The 21,855-nt window shown below is 35.2% G+C and overlaps 1 protein-coding gene across 1 annotated transcript in view; it reads right to left on the reverse strand.

Annotated features, from left to right (window-relative positions):
• Positions 1–11,372: 11,372 nt before the first annotated feature.
• The window catches only part of LOC122803760 (vomeronasal type-2 receptor 26-like), an 88,314-nt gene continuing 77,831 nt past the window's right edge, over positions 11,373–21,855 (reverse strand). The window contains exon 3 of the mRNA XM_044073451.1: positions 11,373–12,292. Coding sequence (XP_043929386.1) covers positions 11,373–12,292 — 920 coding nt within the window. The remainder of the gene's footprint in view (positions 12,293–21,855) is intronic.

Here is a 21,855-nt window from a genome sequence, read left to right on the forward strand (position 1 = left end):
TGAGTTGTCATTTAAATATTTTATCTCTTCCAAAAAGGCCAGCATCTCTTGTTTTTGTGGCTCCCCTGGTGTCTTCCACTTCTTGGTTGTAACCCCTTTAGCTACCAATAGAATTAATGCGACTAAAACCCTGACATGCCCCAGTGTGCTGGACTAACTCCCAGAAATATTTTGTTTAGTCTGTTCAGTATATAGAAATACTTGGGGAGACACTCCCATGTGAATATTCTAAATTTTCTACATTTAGTCATAACTTCAAAAGTACCGGAAATGCTAACCCATTGTTGTTCTGATATTTAATCTCCCATTGTTTTCTCCCACCTACATATTCACTTCCTTATTTACTTCTTTTTTAAAGTTATTTGTTGCACCATAGATTTTGCTTATTATCTTTTACTGTTGGCTGTTTCTTTTTTTTTCTTTTTTTTCAAAACAAGTTTATTGTTTTAACATATAAGAGAAATATCATAACAATTTTATACAAATAATTAAAAATAGGTATTATTATAATATTCAACAAAACAACTAAAGTATTTACAAAGACATCCACTACAATCAGATCAATTAATTAAACTAAAATACTGTGCTATTGAAATTAGAATTTTTTTAACAAATTTTGTAAATTATCCCATACAATAAAATGTGATGTTTTTCTAGTTGTTCACATTCTAATTGTGCTTATTTCCATATGACACATTATATTCATAACATTTTTAAATTCATTGAACGAAGGAGGTGTATCTGAAATCCAATTTCTAGTTATTATTTTCCTAGCCACTGCTAGGATAGACCATAACAAGGGAAGCTTAATCTTTTAACACATTGAGGTACAGGTGTGTTGAATAATATAAGAGACTTAGAAATAATGAAATTATCTGTAAAAGAGCCTGCAAAAATTCATTAATTGACTTCCAGTATTCTTTCAACTTCATACAGTCATAAAACATATGAGCCCAGTCAGCATTAATTTCTACATTACATCTCTTACATAGATTATCTTTATTATTAATTTTATTCATCATCAAAGGTGTATAAAAAGATCTATGTAAAAATTTCCATGTATAAAGTCTCCAGACAATGGAAGATGTAGTTCTATAAGCAGATTCCAATATATATTGTTTATCTTGTTGAGTTGGTGGGTCCCCATTAATAGAGGTGAAATAATTCCAGTATGAATCTACATTGTAAAAAGTTTCTTGTCTGATAATTTTATGTATATATGAAAGTTTACCTTTATCAGAAACTTTATGCTGTAAATTTATTATCAAGTAATCAATCAGTTTTGGAATAGATTCTTTAACTGTTATAGACATTAGATCTATTCTATCAATGAGATGTTGTCTAAAGATCTGAACCTCTAACCAGCAAGTTTCTCTTAGATCAAATTCTTGTTTTAAGAAATCTAGATTTTTAACTTTATTATCAGATATCAGCTGATACGAATACTTTAGATTATTATCTATAGCTAAATGAGCTCCTTCAGAAGTAGATGACATAAGCATACCCTGAGTATAAATTATAGGGAATACAATAAAATTCCATTCCCTATACTTAGGGTGCATGAATATAAAGTTACGATAACTAATAATAATATTTAATGGGTAACAGACCATATGTTTAGGTGTAATAGGTGAAGTACAAAATTCCTTTAGCAACCACAACATGGAGTTATTTATAATCATATTTTTATGTGTTAAGGAGATTTTCATGAAGTGCATACTAATTAGCTCCCAATAATCTTTCCATTTTGCGACATATGACTGATCTATTAATAAAGTAATAACTTTTATAATAGAAGAGATAATATATAAATTAAAGTCTGGAAAAGAAATACCCCCTTGAGACCAGCTATTAGTATGTTTCTTTAATGCAATCCTAGGTCTATTAGGTGCCCATAAGAAATTTAACATTAGTGTATTCAGTTTCTTGATAGCTATTTTTGTAGGTGAAAGTATTATTGATTGTATTAAGTATAAAATCTTGGGGAATAGTATCATTTTAATAATTGTAAGTCTCTCCTCCATAGTAAAAAACATATTATTCCAGGTATTAAAAAGATTTTGTATATTAAGAAAACAGGTATTATAGTTATTATATATAATAGATTTAATATCTTTAGATAGTATTATACCTAAATAAGTTATCTGACCTGAGTTGGGTACATATTTAGTAAAATCACTAATGAGAGTATTTTTCGTGTATATATAGGTAGTATTTTAGTTTTTCTTCATTGAATATTAAACCAGAAATACTTTTAAAATTCATAATTTTATCAAATAAAGACTGCATAGAAGAATTAGATCCTGCTGATGTAATTAGAACATCATCTGCAAAAGTTGAATTTTTGATGTTGTATTTTCTTCTATTTCAAAACCCTCTATGTCAGTACTGTTTCTAATCAAATTAGCCCAAGGCTCCATTACTAAAGTGAATAATAGTGGAGAAAGTGGACATCCTTGCTTTGTACCTTTAAGAATGGGTATTTTTTGTGAAACATATGTTCCTACCTTAATATAAGCCAACGTTCCTTTGTATAAATGCTCAATTAAATTTACAAATGCATCAGAGAAATTTGTGCATTTCAGTAAGGTAAACAGATAGTCCCAACTTACTGAATCAAATGCTGAACCTATATCAAGACTAATAAGTGTTAAATCTTTCTTTTTCCTATTTGCAAAATCAATTAATGTTAAAGTTCTTCTTATATTATCAAAAGTATTTCTATTTGTTGGCTGTTTCTGACCTCACTTCAGACAGAATGTCAGTTAGACCTGGCTTTTGCAAATGTTTGCTCTTTACATCACTATTGTAGGCTTCCATAATATTCAGTAGCACTTTATTAATTAACATATCTCCATGTTTTGGCTTATATATATATCTTAGAATTCTACCAACTTTATGACTCTGCTTGATTGCCCATCTTGCTCCCAGAGCAATATCTGGTCCTCCCTGGTCCACTATTTAGACAGTAGGATTATAATAATAGTTACCTTTTGTGATGAGAAACCTATGGGGAAAATTTAAAATCTCCAGATATGAAAACATCTTGTACTTGCAGCAGGAAGTAGTATGTCCCTTAGAAAAAAACAGATGCTGCTTAGTGTTATCTGATACCCCCTACTAAGACCAAGCACTTTGCTTCTAGATGATGAGTTTCAAGCAGTCTCCTTACATTAGAATCATCTTTTTGCTTTTTGACTTACATTAGAATAATCTCTTTCCATTTCAATTTTGATTTGATTTTGAATTAAGTATGTTAATTTTGAACTCCAGTCCATTCTCTCTATTTTCGCATCATGTAATCTAGTCCCTTTTCTCCATTCCTTCTGAGATCTTTGTAAATCTGAAGTTTTCCCTATCCTCTCTAGCTTCTATTTTGAGCAGCTTTTCTTTAATGCCATCCTGTCCTAATACCAGTTTTGCTAGACTGGAAGTGTGATTACTTTGTACTCTGTTTAATGACTGAATTACGTTCAAATGGGATAAGAGAGTATCCTCTACTTCCTCAATCCTCTTGACATTGTTTTTAAATAGTCTAGCTGGGAGAAACTCATCTTAAAAATCTCTGCATGCATTTTATATGTTTTGATGGTATATCAGTTGTTTCAGATATCAAGTTCTGGTGCACTTTCTATGTCAAAGAATTGGCTTTTGTCATATAGTAGTGCCCCTTGGACATAGGCACCACTTGCTCTGATATTTATTTTAGATGTGAGACCACTCTTTTCCCTTTTTTGACATTCAGATAATTTCTAGTTAACAATTATTAGTTTGATGTTTTTAGGCTATTACTAGCTTTTAACAGGCGGTTTAGTGATCTTTGAGGACAAAGAGAGAGGGATAATACACAACCTTTCAGCTCCATGCTATAGTGGAAGTCCCAAAGTCACTTTATATTTTAAAGCAAACAATGGCACAGCCAGGTATTGTGCTGAAGCAGAACAAAGACTAAGTAAAATTCAAAAAATATTCTTTATTCATCCATTAAGAGCTTTCTTCCTTTTTACATAGGACATCATCAGAATAACAGTTTATTCCCTCCAACATAAGCTTAAATAGTACCATAATTAGCACCAATGTATACCCCCTAATTATGCCATTAAAACCTTTAAAGAAACAGTACATTACATAACCAAGTATGCCATGAAACATCAAAGATAAAGGTAATAACAATACAATTACGGTATGCACCAATATCAGCAGTTAAAAATTAAAACATTAAAAAGCTTTTTTATTCAGGCTTTGAAACTAGAACATATTAAAAAAAATGGTTAGTAAAAAAATATTGGTCAGAAAAAATATAGAGCCTTAAAAACCTCTACCAAAAGCTTGTATTTGTTTAATAAAATAAAAATAAATTTAAATGTAAATATAAATTTAAAACACTCAAGGGTTGAAAATGAATTTTTTATCCCTATGGTTTTGATGGTCTTTTTTTTTTTCAAAACAGGCTTTATAGAAATATAGTCGTTAAGTCCTGGATAAGTAAAGGCATTGAGCCTAAATTGCCACACTATTTCTTTATAATACAGATAGTTCTCCTAGTCTCCACCCCGGGATCCTTGTCCAACTACTTCAAAATACAAAATAAAAACTCGTCATGGGAAACTTTAAACAGTGAATACTTAAATAAAGCATTGTTAGGGCTCTTCATTTTTATAGTGTAATTGTGCTCATAAATTCTTTTTTGCAAAGTTTTTTCAGTCTTTCCAACGTAAAAATATTCACACTTTTTAGAGATTGCTGAGTAAATAATACCTTTGCTGTAGCAGTTGTCTTTCTTTAACTAAATTTTATTTTGCCTGCATTTTCTGATATAATACGATCTTTGTCATATACAAAATGACCTTGAGTACAATTTCAACAATTTTTAGTACCATCACCTTTTTTATTGATCTTCTTATAAGGGGGTTCTTTCATATATACTTTTTAAATTACCACTTGCATTAAAAACAAACTTGGGTTCGATTCCTATGACTCCAACTAAGTAGAATTGAATCTTAGCATGTTCCAATTTTTTCTAATAATGTTTTGAACCTTTGGTGCAGCATGGTTGAATTTAACAGCCATAGCTTTATTAAAGCTTTTGTCTGAGTGAGTAGGTTCTGATTTAAAAGTGTCATCTACTACTCTGATCAATTGCTTGTATTTATTCCCCCATCCTGCAATAACCTCTTGACATATAATAGTGAACAGCTCAATAGAGTAGCTTCTTTCAGTATCCCAAACTGAAATTAATCTTATTTCTTCCACAAAATCTGTGTAATGGGAAGTCTTTCTCGCAGCCCTTATGCATTGCCCCTTTACTAAGCTCCTTTTCTGTTTAAAGGGATGTGCGCTGGCAAAGGGGAAATGAGGGTTACTGAAAGTTGATTTTCTATAAATTCTAGTCCTAAAATTCCCCTCAAAGATATCCGTGTTAGTATCCAAGTAATTGATTTTAGATTTGCTACAGTTGTATGTAAATTTCGAAAATGTGGTGGTGTCATGAAGATAATTCAAGAATTCTCCAATGTTCTTCTCTGGTCCATCCCATAAAATAAAGATGTCATCCAGAAATCTGACTTATAATTTAATATATACCCAAAAAGGTGGGAAAACTATTCTTCCTTTCCCAACTTAACAACACCAGGTTCACTTACAAGGGGGCACAGGTAACCCCCATAGCAATGCCCTGTTTCCCCCTCAAAAAATATAAAAATGTTCTCTAGAGCCACACTCATAAGCTCATTATAGAGATTCATATCTTGACCTTTCATAAAATCAGAGCTAGCAAGACTGTCACTAAAATGATCCAAACCTTTGTCCAAAAGGAATGGAAGAAAAAAGGTCAACTACATCAATGGTTAAGATCGCAATATTAGAGAAAGTCGCTGGCCAGCCTTCCCAAATAGTCTCAGGAGTTCCTAACCATATGTGTTTTGGTATTCATAATAAATTTCAAACATTAATCCAAAAATGAGCTATGGGATGTGTTTTTGATCCACTGGCTGTCACAATTTACCTGTATGAGTTTTAACTTTTAATACTGGTACATAACGCAATTGTACATAAAAAGGACAAAAGTGTTTAATGGGGATTTTACTTGGTCTCCTTTAGTCCGTTTCAGCACAATACCCCCACCATGCCACTGTCTGGTTTGGTTTATTAGTATTAGTGTGATGGCTTACATGTGCTTGTTTCACATTGTATTTTGTAATGCACAGGATAAACTATTGCCATCAGATTTCAGCATTCCTCAGCCCATACTAACTGAAATATAAAGGGTACATGTCAATATTCTGACATGTATTTCGAGTGACATATGGTCAAAATGCAAACATTTGTGTTAGAAATGTTGATGTGTAAGTGTAAATGGGAACCTACAGTGTAAGAATTTACCCTTTCCCCACTGTAGTGCAATCTTGGAGTTAATATATATATATATATATATATATATATATATATATATATATATATATATATATATATATAAATAGTTGGGGGAATGGGACACCTATGACTTGCCACCCTTGCACAAAAGCTGCTTTTGCTGTTTTTTTGTCTGTTTGTATTTTCATTTTTGACGTTTAGGATGTCATTATTTTGTCATTTGACATTCCAAACACTCAATAAGAAGACATGAATGTGAAAAACAAAAATACTTTAGGCTTTCCAGTCTTGATCCAAAAGTTCTCGTAAAGTCCACCTGGAACTCAAGATCCCTAAGTATGGGGCCCAGTCAAACCAAAGCTACTGGAATAAAGAAACTATAAAGAACACATTAGCAGAAAACAATGTGGCTAAGATGAAACCCGTGGGAAAAAAATATTTCCAAACTATACAAACATCCTAAATGAGCAGTGCAGGTGCCTACTTCTGGAGCTTATTAAATCAGGCTCTGTCCTATGTACTGAAACTCTTACTGCCAATAGGCAGAGCTGTGCTCCAAGTGCTCAAATCACCTGTGTGGCTTTGCATACTTGGCAGCTGTTATGTCAGTCTAAACCTTGAAGTTGTACACTCTTCGCAGGCAATCACCCCAAGAAAGCGAAGCACCTGCAGAACATTCCAGTGTATGGATAACTGAGTTCAATTTATCCTTGCTATTTTAATGACATACCCCAAAAATTCAGTTCCCATAAATTCACTGATGGCAGGTTAAAAAAATCCAATTTAAAATAAGAGTATTATTATTATTATGACCTCCCTTTAAATTTATATTTTTGTCCTCCCACACAGCTGACTATCAGTATATCCTGGTTTACATGTCCTTCATTGTGTTCTCAAGGTTGTAGCCAAAAAATAACTTAGGGCATTCTAGGATCACTTGTCATTCACTGCCATGTAAGGTTTTTCTTTTATGATCTACCCTCAGCCTGCTACCCTTGTGTTTGCCTTTTTTTATCTGAGTGGTAGGCATGCAGTGAGAGTATTCAGGCATATCACCCTGCCTCCACAGCAGATCAGCCAATTTCCACCTACTTTCTTCTCCATGGACCACATCCCCCTTACATCCCCTAACCTTCACCAAGGACCATATGTGGAGAATGCCTATCACCCCCCCATATTCTGGTATGCACACATCCATCCTTCTCTGGTAATGCTTCACACAACCAAGAAACTTCTAATCAAATTGGGCCATAATTAGCGCTTTATTCCTGTATGTCATGATTTTACTTTAAATTTCATCTTAATTTACCTGTCTTTACTGTGATATAATATAGGTTTTGCTTTCCTGTCCATAATTAAGTATTAAAGTAATGGCTTTATAGTGGAAGTAAATATGCAGCCACTGTTTGTAATACTTAAGAGCAATTAACTAATTTTTATATTGCAAACAAAATGTGCACTCTTAAGCCCACCAAACCACCATTTTTTACTTACTTGGAAAAGGCATTCCAATTTATATAAAACCAACAGTAAGCCTAAGTATAGCATTATTTTATTATTACAAAAACACTAGGGATAAGGAAGGATCTTCCACAGACACAGGCATATAGACCCATAAGTCTCACTAACCTCATATGCAAAGCCATGGAAAGACTTATGATGGAACTAATCAATCAAGATATAGGGAACCTCCAAACACTGGACCTGTCTCAAGTTTGGATTCATCAAGGGCATGTCATGCTTACTCAACCTGGTAGATTTTTTTGAAAAGGTGACCAAAGCAATGGATGAAGGCAAAACAGTACACACCACATACCTTGACCTGGCTAAAGCTTTTGACACAATTCCCCATTCAAGCATAGTAGAGAAGCTAAATAAACTGGGAATAAACCCCCTATGTCACCCACTGGATTGCCAGCTTGCTCACAGACAGAATGGAGATAATCAAAATAGGGGAAGCTACCTTCACAAAGTGAACAGTCACCAGTGGAATCAACGAGGGTTCTGTGTTGGGACCTCTCCTGTTTGCCATCTACTTTTCTGAAGTAAAAGCCAATATCAAAGCACTCTAGCCGACAAAGCTTGCAGATGACTGCAAGCTAGAAGCAACTATTGAATCCCCAAATGACTTAGCTATCTTGTAGGAAGGTTTATCTCAAATAAATAACTGGTGTCAAAATCATGGCCTGAAACTTAATGCCAAAAAATGGATTACTGTATCCTTTGGGACGTCATCTACCCCAAGGAACTACCACATTAACATTACATCCATAAGAGCTGATTCAGCATTTTGGAACTTATGTGGATGGTGACCTAACTTTTGACCAGCATGTATTGTTGTAAGAAAATCCTTCAATATTTACAGTGTATAAACAAAGGGATAGAGACTATGTCCAGATCTAGGAATGTCATTGCCCACATTTACTCAGCCCTCATTAGGCCAATCATTGAATACAATGCTCTTTTTGGCATGTATCTGTACAGACCCATGCAACAACTGGAATGCCTAAAGAGATACCTTACTTAAAGGATACAAGGCCTAAACAACATGTCCTACATGGAGCAACTCAAAGTCCTGTCACTATACTCAGTAATATACAGACTGCTAAGGGGTGACTAGTGTCTGGCATACAAGGCATCCTCCAACCCCTTACTGATGGATTTACAACACATCCGCAACTCAAATGACATCATAAATACTTGGTCTAGGGATCTAAACCTGTTCTGCAACATCAACAAAACATTTTGGATGGATAGGTATATTTTGCCGAAGATGCCACTGCTTTCGAAGAGACACCCCATCCACATAAAACAAAGTTCATCCCTATCCATTTTCAAGTGTAACCCCAGGACGCCCCCTGTATTACTAATGAACAGAGGTAGCTCCTAAATACTTTATACCATGCATGAGTCCCCTCAAATTTTCTATGGTATGATCCCATCTGTCCTCATTAGGGCTAATATATAATTATCAACCATGGGATGGGATGGGCAAGGCCAATCTTCCCCAAATGGGTTAGGTTATTTTGAGCACAAAAAGGGAAGTTAGCTAGGTTTAAAATGGCCTGCAAGGGTATCTAGCCTAGTACTTACCTATGAACCTATAAACATATACTAAACTGCAGTCACTCCTGCTCAGTGTTGGATAAGTCTAAGGGATAGAAGACAACTTTCACTAGGAAAAAAAGCAACAAACCAATCCACATGCAAGCTGTAGAAAGAGCTTCAATACTGCAGATACAAGCACCTATAAATGAATTTTCAATCACAGACCCATTAACACACACACACACACACACACACACACACACACACACACATATATATATATATATATATATATATATATATATATATATATATATATATATATATAAAATTAAATAATCAAACTGGGAAAAGTTTCATGGGCAACATTACGAGTGGTCATAAAGGGTTCATAGGGTGCATCTGACCCATATGCTAAGAGTCTGATATCTTCTCCCCATTAATGGCTGGATGGTTGCCATGGTTGTTAGAGAGCTCACACCTCCATTTGATTATGCATACTCAGAAATCCCATCCAAGGTGGCACCCCTGTGTTCCATTTTCTTTAGCTTGATATTTGCTTTCTTTTTCCAGTGAACTAGTAGCCTCCATTATACAATTCCTCCATTTTCTCTATCATGGAAAGTTCTACTGAGAGCAACAAAGACCTTAGCAACCTTCATTGTAATAGCTGTCAAATAACCAGTGACGCATTGCTTTTCTTCTTCAGGTGACACGTTGCTCTCCTTGTTCAGGTGGCATGTTGCTCTCCTTGTTCAGGTGGCATGTTGCTCTCCTTGTTCAGGTGGCATGTTGCTCTCCTTGTTCAGGTGGCATGTTGCTCTCCTTGTTCAGGTGGCATGTTGCTCTCCTTGTTCAGGTGGCATGTTGCTCTCCTTGTTCAGGTGGCATGTTGCTATTCTGCATCTCTTTTTTTCTCTTTTATCACAATACCACTGCTATACTAATAGGAAGATGTTCCACAACTCAGTTTAAAGTCTCTGATCTCTACATCTGGAGGACCTAGTACTAATTTGTAACAACTACTGTTTTCTTTGAAACTTCAGAATTATTTTTTTTTTTGAAAGAAACTAGAAGATCCTCAAAAAAATCCAACTTGTCTACAAGGAAGTGTTTTTCTTGCTGAACATCCCAGCATTATCTGGATTGCAATACTTATTGGGTTTAGCCACTTCTGGACAATTTTCACCTTCTCTATGATGGTGATCTGTGCTGATCTTCATTTAAACTTAATCTTTCTGTACTATCAGCATGCATACTTGCCTTACCTCAATTACTGCATATTCCTCTGCTAAAAACCTTTCTTCAGATGAGTACCCACCATTCTCATTCTCAAGCTGACAGCAGCTCTTTGCAAGAGAAGATGAAATCTTCCTCATTCTGAGACAGCTGTAGACAATAGTTACATGACATAAAGGCTCAAGTATTTATAAAGCATCCAGTCAGTTATATTTTTGTAAGACCTCTTTTGGGCTTTTACTAAATAGTACGTAACTAATGTGCCTTCATTTCTTACCCACAAATTACTATTGACAAGCTAATAAAACATTGTCTTGAAGTTATACCATAACAAATAAAGCATACTTATATTCCATAATTAGAAGAAACATCTCAAATAACAACACTGTGCCAGAATCATTGTGGTAGAATCATATAATATAGGATTAGATTGCTGCCTTCCATCATTAGCTTCACTGTTCTGGAACATCAGTTTCATCAACACCATCATAAATTAAGAAGCTTATTTGAAAAGAACAATTAATGTCATCATTAACATACTGAAAATTAATCAGAGGCAAAATTAAAATGATAGAAGATTCTAAACAAAGCCAATACTTCTGTACCTTGATTTAGCATTAACACTTCTCTAACAAGAATCATACAGTTGGTTCCCCTTCTATATTTCGGCTATTGCTTAGAACTATTTAATATATTGCTTAGAACTATTTAATCTAAAAATTTCCATTCTTATATGCACCTTTCCCCATTAGGTGGTCTCTGTTGTTCATTTCTGGTCTAAGCAGAATAATGTAGCACTTAGGAACAAATATACAAAGTAGCAGTCCAGCCCCTGAGGATATGATGGCAAATATTTCAACAACCACCATATACTTCCCTCGTGTGCTCAGATAGGCTGGGATAAATGACACCCATACACTTACAAATACCATCATACTGAATGTTATAAATTTAGCCTCATTAAAGCTGTCTGGGAGCTTTCTTGACAAAAATGCAACTATGAGGCTTACAGTGGCTAAAATGCCCAAGTAAATCAGCATGCACCAAAAAGCTACAGGCAAGCCTTCATTACATTCTATAATGATCTTCCCTGGTACAGAGGTTGTATTTTCATCCTGGAATGGAGTGGAAATAAATATCCAAGAAATGCATATTGTTACCTGGACAGCAGTACAGATCATAACTAAAATTTTAGGCAGTCTGGGCCCTGAGTATTTTCTCAGGTTACTGTTTGGCTTGCTAGCACTGAAGGCAATGACTACCACAACAGTTTTGGCTAAAACACAAGAGATAGACAATGTAAAAATAATGCCAAATGCAACTTGCTGAAGCATACATGTCGTATGTGTGGGGCGGCCTATGAAAATTAATGAACAGAGGAAACACAACATAAGACTAAATAAGAGCACATAGCTAAGCTCCCTGTTGTTTGCTTTGACAATTGGAGTGTGATGACACTTCACAAAGAGTACTAGGATAACAGCAGTAACCATTGCTAAGAATATGGAAGTTGCACTTAATGCCATGCCTGGCAGTTCATCATAGGAAAGGAACTCGGTTACTTTCTTCATGCACTTGTCTTGCTTCTCATTGGGCCAGCTATTTTTAGGGCATTTGCGGCACTCAATGGAATCTAGAAAAGAATGGAAGACAAAATTCAAATTTAAGCCGGGTTTTTAATATGCTGCTTCTTTACAACGGAACATTGTTTTCTTCAGACATAACTGATAATTAACTTGAATTAAAACATCTTTCCTATAATTAAATAAATAAACATGCAAACTAAAATGTGGTGTCCAGAAATGAAAAATGCTTTTCTGCAAAAAACTGTTACTACATAGGCATCTATTACTGTGTCACAACTAGCTAGGATGCAATATGTGGGATGCTTAGTTATCACAGTCATTAAACCAGATAGAATAAGCCTGATCTTGTAATTATAGAACATGAATTAACTAAGATACCAGTTTAATTCATTTTGTTAACATTTCAATATCAGAAGGTAAAACATATACCCCCTTTTCTCCTATATCCTTCTAATGTATAACTTATATTTAGCTTCAGATATCAGCACTTAGCCCAGACTCTTAGCTCACTGAAGTCATTGCTGCATTAAAATGCCAGCTTGCTAGCTTGCTCCCTCATTCATAGTTTAAACCCTCAATCAGCCTGAGATAGAGACCTGTAGTCAGCATCAAATGTACACCAGTGACAAATGTATGCTCAAGGTGTAGATAATATCTTTGTTGGGCAGGCCTTTCTATTAAGATATAATATTCCTGTAGGACATGGAACAGCATCTAGTTGTCACCAGAATGATCATATATATATATATATATATATATATATATATATATATATATATATATATATATATATATATATGGGTCCCCTTCTATATCCCAAAATCTCAGAAGCACAAAGATGAAAATCCCGGGAAGACAATCATGCAACAGGAAACACCAAACCATGTCAGTTTAACCAGGGCAAGTAAACACTTGCCCAACATGGGGAATTATGCACTTTCTCCACTGTAGTGTGAATTTGGGGTTGGTATATATAGTTAGGAGTGTGTGTTTTTTTTTTAAATGGCACAGTGAGTATTCCTGTTATTTTGGGCAAGTGTATCTTGAGAGATACATATATGTGTCTATCAGACCTCTCAACCAATTGGGGACAAATTTCAATAGAATCAGGGACAAGTCAAGAAAAAAACAGGGACAATCAGGGGCACTTTTAAAATATTAGTGCTATTAACTTGAAACATTGACAGAATCAGAGCATATGAATTAATACACATTTTCTGAAGTAAAAGAAGTTTATAACTCTTAATTATTGCCATTATTATTTAAGTGTAATTCACCACCTTTCCTCCAAAAGTCACTAGTTGTAGGAGGGATTAAGAGGGACAGAGTTAAAATTTGAGTTGAAAATCAGGGACAGTTGAGAGGTATGGTGTCTATATATATATATATATATATATATATATATATATATATATATATATATATATATATATATATATATATATCACCTTATCAAACCAGCATTTATTCAGTGCTGTTTGGCAGGAAGTGACAACTTGAAGCAGAGAGATCAGCTGAAACACATGATTTGAGTAAAATGTTAGTTTTATTACTGGGGGCAAGCCCTTTACCCTCAAACAATGGTAGACTATTCACAGCCCAGAATAATACACATTGACTCTGAAACTGTTCCACTTGAAGTTACTGAAAGATCATCTGCAGGGGAAAGCTTTTACTACTTTTAAAAGCTAATTTTCAAACACAATTCAAAAAGTTATAGCTTGAGGACATGGACTGCCCCTGAATAACTAACCCCCTAGCTAGCTCCTTATCAAACTCCAGTGATCAGATCCCAGTTCCACACCAAGTATAACTAGCATCACCGGCAGAAATGCTGCTCAGTGGGCCAGTTAATAGTTAAGTTCTTATCAGGTTCAATATCACATTACACAAAAGGAAGTCACGTGTTTCTGTGACTGGGAAAACAACCTGATAATTTGCTTCAGCAGGTCACCCTAAGCTATTTCTGAGGTGTACTCTAAGACAGGGCTTCTTAAACTTTTTCCACTTGCAACTCAATTTATGCAAGAGAAAGCTTTACATGACCTGGGATATAGAGGTCAACCCCCCAAATCATTCTCCCTCAATATAGCCATTCCAGTGTGCCACTACTTAGCTATTTCTCCCCAGCTGCCATAAACACTATTCAAAACTCTCAGTGTGCATACTGTTTTATGCTTTACATCTACAATGATTACAGATATTTGGATTTAATTTAAAACTTTTATTTCAATTTTTTTAGCACAGACAGTGATAGACATTTGCTAAACAAAGCAATACAGCCTCACAATGAAAATAGACTTATCATTAAAAATACTCTGCATTTGAAACTCACATGCAATACAGTCTCACAAAATAAAAACAGACTTAGCATTAAAACTTCTCTGCCTTTGAAACTCACATTCACTAACACAGCATTGAAACCCACATTCAAAGAAAATGCATCTGGCAAGTGGCAGATTAAGTTTACCTTTGGGCTGTTTTCAAATCATAGGCCCCCTGAACACATTTTTAGGACCATGCAAAAGTTCTTTGATTCACCTTCCTGTCTGTAAATTATAATATATAGTAATTAAATTATATCCCTTGTATAATACAGGACCACTTGTTAAAGCATGTTTTAAATTTTTAGTTTTGAACATTTTTTCAGTAAGCAATGAAATAAAACATATGAACCAATAATGACAAAACTGCCCAACTGAGAACATTTCAACCATAAAAGGCCACTCAAACTTCTGTCATTACAATCAACCAATATCAGTCAATATGCACAATCTCTGCAGAAGTAAGTCTTCTGAATAATTCCACATTAAAGAGATCTGTAACTAATGAAAAGGTTGCTGCTAGCAAACAACTTTATATTTCAGTGTTTCATCTACAGTTTTGTTTCAGCTACAAATTCAGTGCCTGCTGCCCTTGAAAAATAAATTGCCTATGTTCTATTAAAAAATGGTAAGCTGGTAATATTGCAATAGGCCAGGGAATGTATGGCAACAGGTTCATAGTTACTAAGCATCTCATCCAAAGGAGGACATATTTAGGACTGCAGCACCCCCTCCCCAAAATACAACACAGTATCAGCAATCCATCTACATGCTGTGGGAGTAGAACCCACAGCCTTTTGCATAAAAATTCAAATATGCTATGGTTCATGCTACTAACATTGCTTTAAAATTCTATACCACAATAGTGATACCATTTGCTAAACAAAACGGTTGCACATTGTAAACAGAATTGGCATGAGCAGCAGTAAACTTCTCTTCCCCTGAAGTTTACAATTCCTTAAAAATGCACTTGAAACTAAATTCCTTCAAAAATGCACCTGAAAGTCAGCTTCCTGAAAAATGCAGCTTGGTAGTTGGGGTAGGATTCAGGTTCTTGTTTCCTGTAGCTAAGGTATAGGGTTTGAGCCTAAGCAAATTACTAACCACCTGTTAACCCTAACTAGGGCATTTCACTCTCATGCACGCATACACACCTCAACCTCTTAGCGCAAGAAACCTGGACAAAGCCTGTCATAATGGGGGAGTCAAAGGCCCAAAACTAGGGACGCATTTTAAATATTGCTCTTATAAACTTAGAAAGTTGCTAGAATAACAGAATTTGTGTTAGAATGCATTTTTCTGAGGGATATGAAGTCTGAAACTCAAATGCATATAATTGTTTAGTAACCTTAATCCGTATCATCCCAGTGATTTGCCAAAAAAAAATACATTTTTTATGAGGAACAGACCAAAAGGCAAAACTCTGGACATTCTAAGAAAATATGTACAGTTGAGAGGTATGACACACACATACACCCCCATACCTCTGAACCTCTTAGACTTAGAGCAAGAAATCTGGACAAAAACCACAAATAATGGGGGGTCAAAAGGCCCAAAAATAGGGCTACATTTTAAATATTGCTCTTACAAACTTAGAATGTTGATATAACAAGTTTTGCATCAGTGTGAATTTTCTAAGAATATGAAGTCTAATGTGCAAATGTGTGCCATTATTCTCTGACTTCAGTCCTCGTTGATTTACTAGGGATTTGCCAGAAAAACATAATTTTATGAGAAAAAAAAACAAAGATATGAGGCAAAAATCCAGACAATTGAGTAGTATGATCCGCTCTACTCCCCTCTTACAAACACATACACACACCCCTACCTACCTACTTCTTTTACACACCCCTACCTGCCTACTTCTAACATACATACACACCTCACACACACACACACACACACACACACACACACACACACACACACACACACACACACACACACACACACACACACACACACCTACCTCTCACTTGTCTGTTCATGGTCAGCAGTCCAAACATCTTCTGGTATTCAAATTCCATGCACATGGAAGACGAAGACATAAACAATCAGTTGTACAGATGCAACAGGTGTTTACGACCTGTTTTTGTGTTCCCCATCTGTAAGACTAGATGCAAAGGGAGTTCTTAAAGAAGAACAGCCTTACAAAAAAAAAAAAGTAATTTTTTTTTTTGTTAAGTAAAAAAAAATTAATCTCCCAGCCAGTGGGCCTCCTCCCAGTCAATGCCACTGTGACCCCAACATTGAGATATGCGACCCCATATGGGGTCGCGACCCACAGTTTAGGAAGCCCTGCTCTAAGAGAAAGACCACTTACAAATAAATGAGTGTCCCATGTGATGGAGCTTAATTCTTCAGATGCAGTCTTTAGATGAGGCATTAAATATCCCTTTTGGCTGAGTTGGTAGGTGTTAAAGACCCATAATATCTTGTCACTGAAATGCTAGAAATTTTCTTTGTTTGCTTATTGTCAAAAGGGCTTCTGTAGCAAGCAAGAAACCAAGCTAAAGATCTGACATTTTTCACAACTAAGTCATGAATGGAACTCATTCATTCGTATGCTGTAAGAAATTATAAATATTTGTTATAAATGTCATACATGCTTATCCCTTAACTCTTACTGCATTCAACAATACAACAAAATGCATGACTAAAATGCTCTTAGACCCACTCTTAATCATTATTGTGTTACAATGCTACAGTGCTACATATTTCAAATTGAGAACCTTCAGTAGAGTTGCCTCCGTACACTCTAGAATTAAAGGATCTCTCCCCCACTAAACTCTCCAAACCTTGTTTAAATTGAAATATAGTATTTAATTTCCTAATTTTTAAAAGCAATGTATTCTACCCACTACTAGCCATAAAATAAAAACAATTTTGCTTTACACTCTAATTACACCTTCCAATGTCAACCAAATAATTATTATTTCTTATATTCATTGATTGTTGTAATTTAGCAACATCTACACTGACACCACAAAACCAAAATAAGAAGTGTCACTGATAGAAGAATATAGAAGAGGGAACAGATCAACAAAAATACTTAAAAAGATGTGATAAAAGCAACACACATGCACACACACACACACACACACACACACACACACACACACACACACACACACACACACACACACACACACACACACACACACACACAATATCAGAAGAGATCAGGATCACTATTGTGAATAATAAATAAAAGATATGAGCACAGGCATAAAAACTTACAAGATATGTAGATAAATATAAAAGATAAGTACAAAATAAGCAATTCATTGATGACACAAAAAAGTTTTATAGATAATTAGCACACGAAGTAAAATGAATAGAAAAAACACAACAAAAGAAGAAATAGACACATTTTGGATAAATATCTATGAAGACCCTGTGGAGCATAACAAAGATGCTGAAAGGACAGAAAAAGTAAAAGAAACAGTAAGAAGATCAAATGTATGGAATATGAAATGGGTTGAAGTAATGGCCAGAGAAACTATAACAAAATTAAGAAAATCTCCTAACTGTCTTAGGATCAGCTGTAGTACTTAAATTCTGGCTAAATGTATTAACATCTTTATAGAAAGATTTGGCCCTGAGTAAGAACTACTTATATGCACATTCCGAACAGACACCAACCAGGTCACCAACAGGAAAAATGATACTCCTCCTTAAGAGTGAACCAGCATGATATCCTAAAAACTGGGTCTATATCACTTTGTTGAATGAGCTGTTTATCAAATACCTCTTTGTCGAACTTTATTTATCGAAACTTAATTCATTGAATCCTCATTTTAGCAATTTTTTTCCCAGGGAGAAAAAATAGTCAACCAATCTAGTGACCATAACAAAAACCACAAAATTTAAAACCCACCCAGGTGCCCAAGTACACCCCCACACTCCCCCAACTAAATGTACCAACTCCAGGATTGCACTACAGTGGGGAAAAGGGCAAACTCCTGATGATGGCCAACTAGATTTTCTCCTGAGAAAAAATTTAATTTAGAACAAAACTCAATCACGGCATTGGAACAAAAGAGTAGCAAAAGAAAATCATAAGGAACAAAGACTCATTTGTTGTTAAACAAAGTCATAATGGAGAATTGTACCAAAGGGGAATAATCTAAGTATGACGTATAGATTACAAAAAAGCATTCAACAGCATCCCACATTCATGGCTAAAGGAATGCTTACAGAAGTATAAGATACAGGCTACATTGATCAGTGACATTACAGTGACCATGAAACAGTGACAAACCACTTTGCAGCTAAGCCATGATAAATGACAAATTATTATTCCAGGGATAAAAATTCAAAGGGGGATATTCCAGGGTGTCACTGCTTCTCTTTTGTCTTGCCCTTAATCCATTAAGTTGTCTATTTAACAGATTTGGTCATGGTTACAATTTGACTCTCAGAAAACAACAAAGTATAAAGACTTCTCATCTTCTTTTTGTGGATGATTTAAAACCATGTAGTTCATCAGAAGAGGAGCTGAAAGCACAACTGCAAGCATTCAAAACTTTCTCATATAACATAAGAATGCCATTTAGTATTCGTAGATGTGCAAAAGCAACATTTAAAGCTGGAAAGCTGCAGTACAACAAAATACCAGTCTGTGACAGGAATGTGATGTAAAGGCACTTGAGCAAGAGGGAGTGTATAAATATTTGGGAATTGATGAAGGATCGACAATAAAACATGAACAAATGCAAACAAAACTCAGGGTGGGATACTTTAGAAGACTAAAATTAATACTGAAAATAGCCTTATCATCTAGGAACAAAGTCTAAGCTATAAACCAACTTTGTTTTCCTGTTCTAACTTACAATTTTGGGATGACTGACTGGCTCCAAAAGGTATTGGATCAGTTGGACAGAAAAATAAGAATGATGCTTCTCGCTTATCAAATGATATATAAAGACCACTGTATACCAAGATTATATATTCCTCACTCTGAATATGGTATGGGCCTCCTCAAAACTGATTACAAGTATATATCTGCAATCATAGGGCTGCATAAATATCTGCTGACTTCACCACATCCAGACATACTGAAAGTTTTAAAACATGATGAGAACAAGTCTCAGATGACTTTCCTACTTAGTTTAGCAGCTGCATATATTTATCAAGTGGGAATGGAAATCAAACCAGAAGCAGAGAAAAACAGGCAGTTACTGAATGTGTCAAAAAATAAAATAATGAGTATAAGAAAAAGGATTCTGTAAAATGGAAATGGAAACAGTCTCACATCTTGTTGCTGAGGGTGATAAATAACGGCAGAGGGCCTGTATCCTGAAAGGCATAATCATATGGCAAGACTGGTGCTCTGGAGATTGTGCAAACATTATAATATTGAAATAGTTGAAAAAGATTGGAAACATGAGCCACAAAGCATTATGGAGAGCAATGAAGTTTATATCGTATGGGATCACCAATTAAACAGTTCAAAAAAATAGATGTGAGAAAACCAGCTATAGTAGTCCATAAAAAGTAGCATTGATAACTGAAATGGCTGCACCCAATGACTACAGTGTCTTACATGTAGAGGGACACAAAATCAATAAGATTCATTAACAGCTACATGAAGTGAAGTGATCATGTCATCGGCACGGTGATCACGCTAGCAGCATGGCGATCATGCACTATATGTTAATGAAAGCATAAAGAATCAAAGTACATGTTAAGTAACCCATCCAATATGGTGGAGCTATTCAGGAAGTTGTAAAGCAATTATGTACACTCAGTGTAGGTCTTTCCCATGTATTCCAAAAACTCTGGAATACATGCAGGATTACACTTATTTATTTTATTTATTTAACATTTGTTTATCGGGAAAGTCCAACTTGGAATAAAGCCAATTTTCAGCAGAGGCCTGGTTAAAAATGCTCCAGTTGCATGTCTTTGAAACATGGGAGAAAACCAGAGCACCCAGAGGAAACCCACACGAATGCAGGGAGGACATGCAGACTCTGCAGAAAAGGCACTCCAGCTGAGAACTGAACCAGGGAATCTCTTGCTGTGAGGCGACAATGCTACTGCTGCACTACTGAGCTGTCCACACTTAGAAAAAAACATGCTAGGGGTTGCTGCTGATATTATTATTGCTGTATGTGCAACAGGGTTTAATTTAAGGTGTCGCTGCTGCCAGACCACAGACAAGAAGAAGAAGGGTGTTTAGACCCCATTTATCAAAGACTGCATGAAACAGAAATTGTTGAGAGATACAGGGTGGACAGGGAAACACTAGAGGAAATATGCATCCTCTGCTGCCCCCATCTCAGGCCCCAGGGAAATCATTGGAGAACTCATCCCAGTGAAAACAAAGGTATTACCTATACTAGCTACTGCTACTTTCCAGAGACCAACAGTGGGATATATTAGGGGTGTCAATGGCATCAGCCTCTAGAATACTGTGTCATATTTTAAATGCAATGCTGCTACATGCCAGGGAGCTTATCTGTTTTCAACAATCCCCACAGGAGAGAGATCAAGAACCATACATTAATTCTGTATAGTAGCACACTTTCCTGAAGTGTTAGGGTTCATTGATTGCACACAGACAGAAATAAAAGTCTCACCTGGGGAACAGGGAAGGAGTTACATCAGTAGAAAAGGTTTACACTCTATAAACTGTCATCTTGTCTGTAATGCCTGTTAGAAGATATGCATGTAAACACTTACAATACTGCATGTACATTTCTGTTTGTTAGTATATATATATATATATATATATATATATATATATATATATATATATATATATATATATATATAAATAACTTTCTTAGCTGAAAATAAGTAGAAAAAAATCGAGCAGTTAATTACTGTATATGTTTGGCACCCATACTGTATACTGTGACAAGTATGGTTGCAAGGGAAGCTGCAGATAAGAATGAATTCCTGACTAGTACAACTACAAGGATGACTGGAGACAAGGATTGCACCCAAGTCTTGAAGGTTGCCACATAATTCACATTGAAACAGAACAAAATTCAGCTTATCAGCAGACTGCATGACATCAAGCAAATACCAAAGCAACAGATGTATCCAGGTTTCATGAAAATAACTGTATAAAAAGACTGTAACACTAAATGGTGTCAGTTCAGGTATTTTTGTAGGAACATCAGTTCTGAGGTAAATGGAGAATCATCATCTGTATCTGTACTGAAAGCAAATCTTTGTACATTAAAAGCTGTAAGTTGTAATATATAGTACATGTTGTCTGTTATATAGATAAGTTATTTTATTAGCAACTGCATTTAAGTTGCTTAAAATTG

This window comes from Protopterus annectens, chromosome 6.part0 (genome assembly GCF_019279795.1).
Source record: "Protopterus annectens isolate FY-2018-M chromosome 6.part0, PAN1.0, whole genome shotgun sequence".
NCBI lineage: Eukaryota > Metazoa > Chordata > Ceratodontiformes > Protopteridae > Protopterus > Protopterus annectens.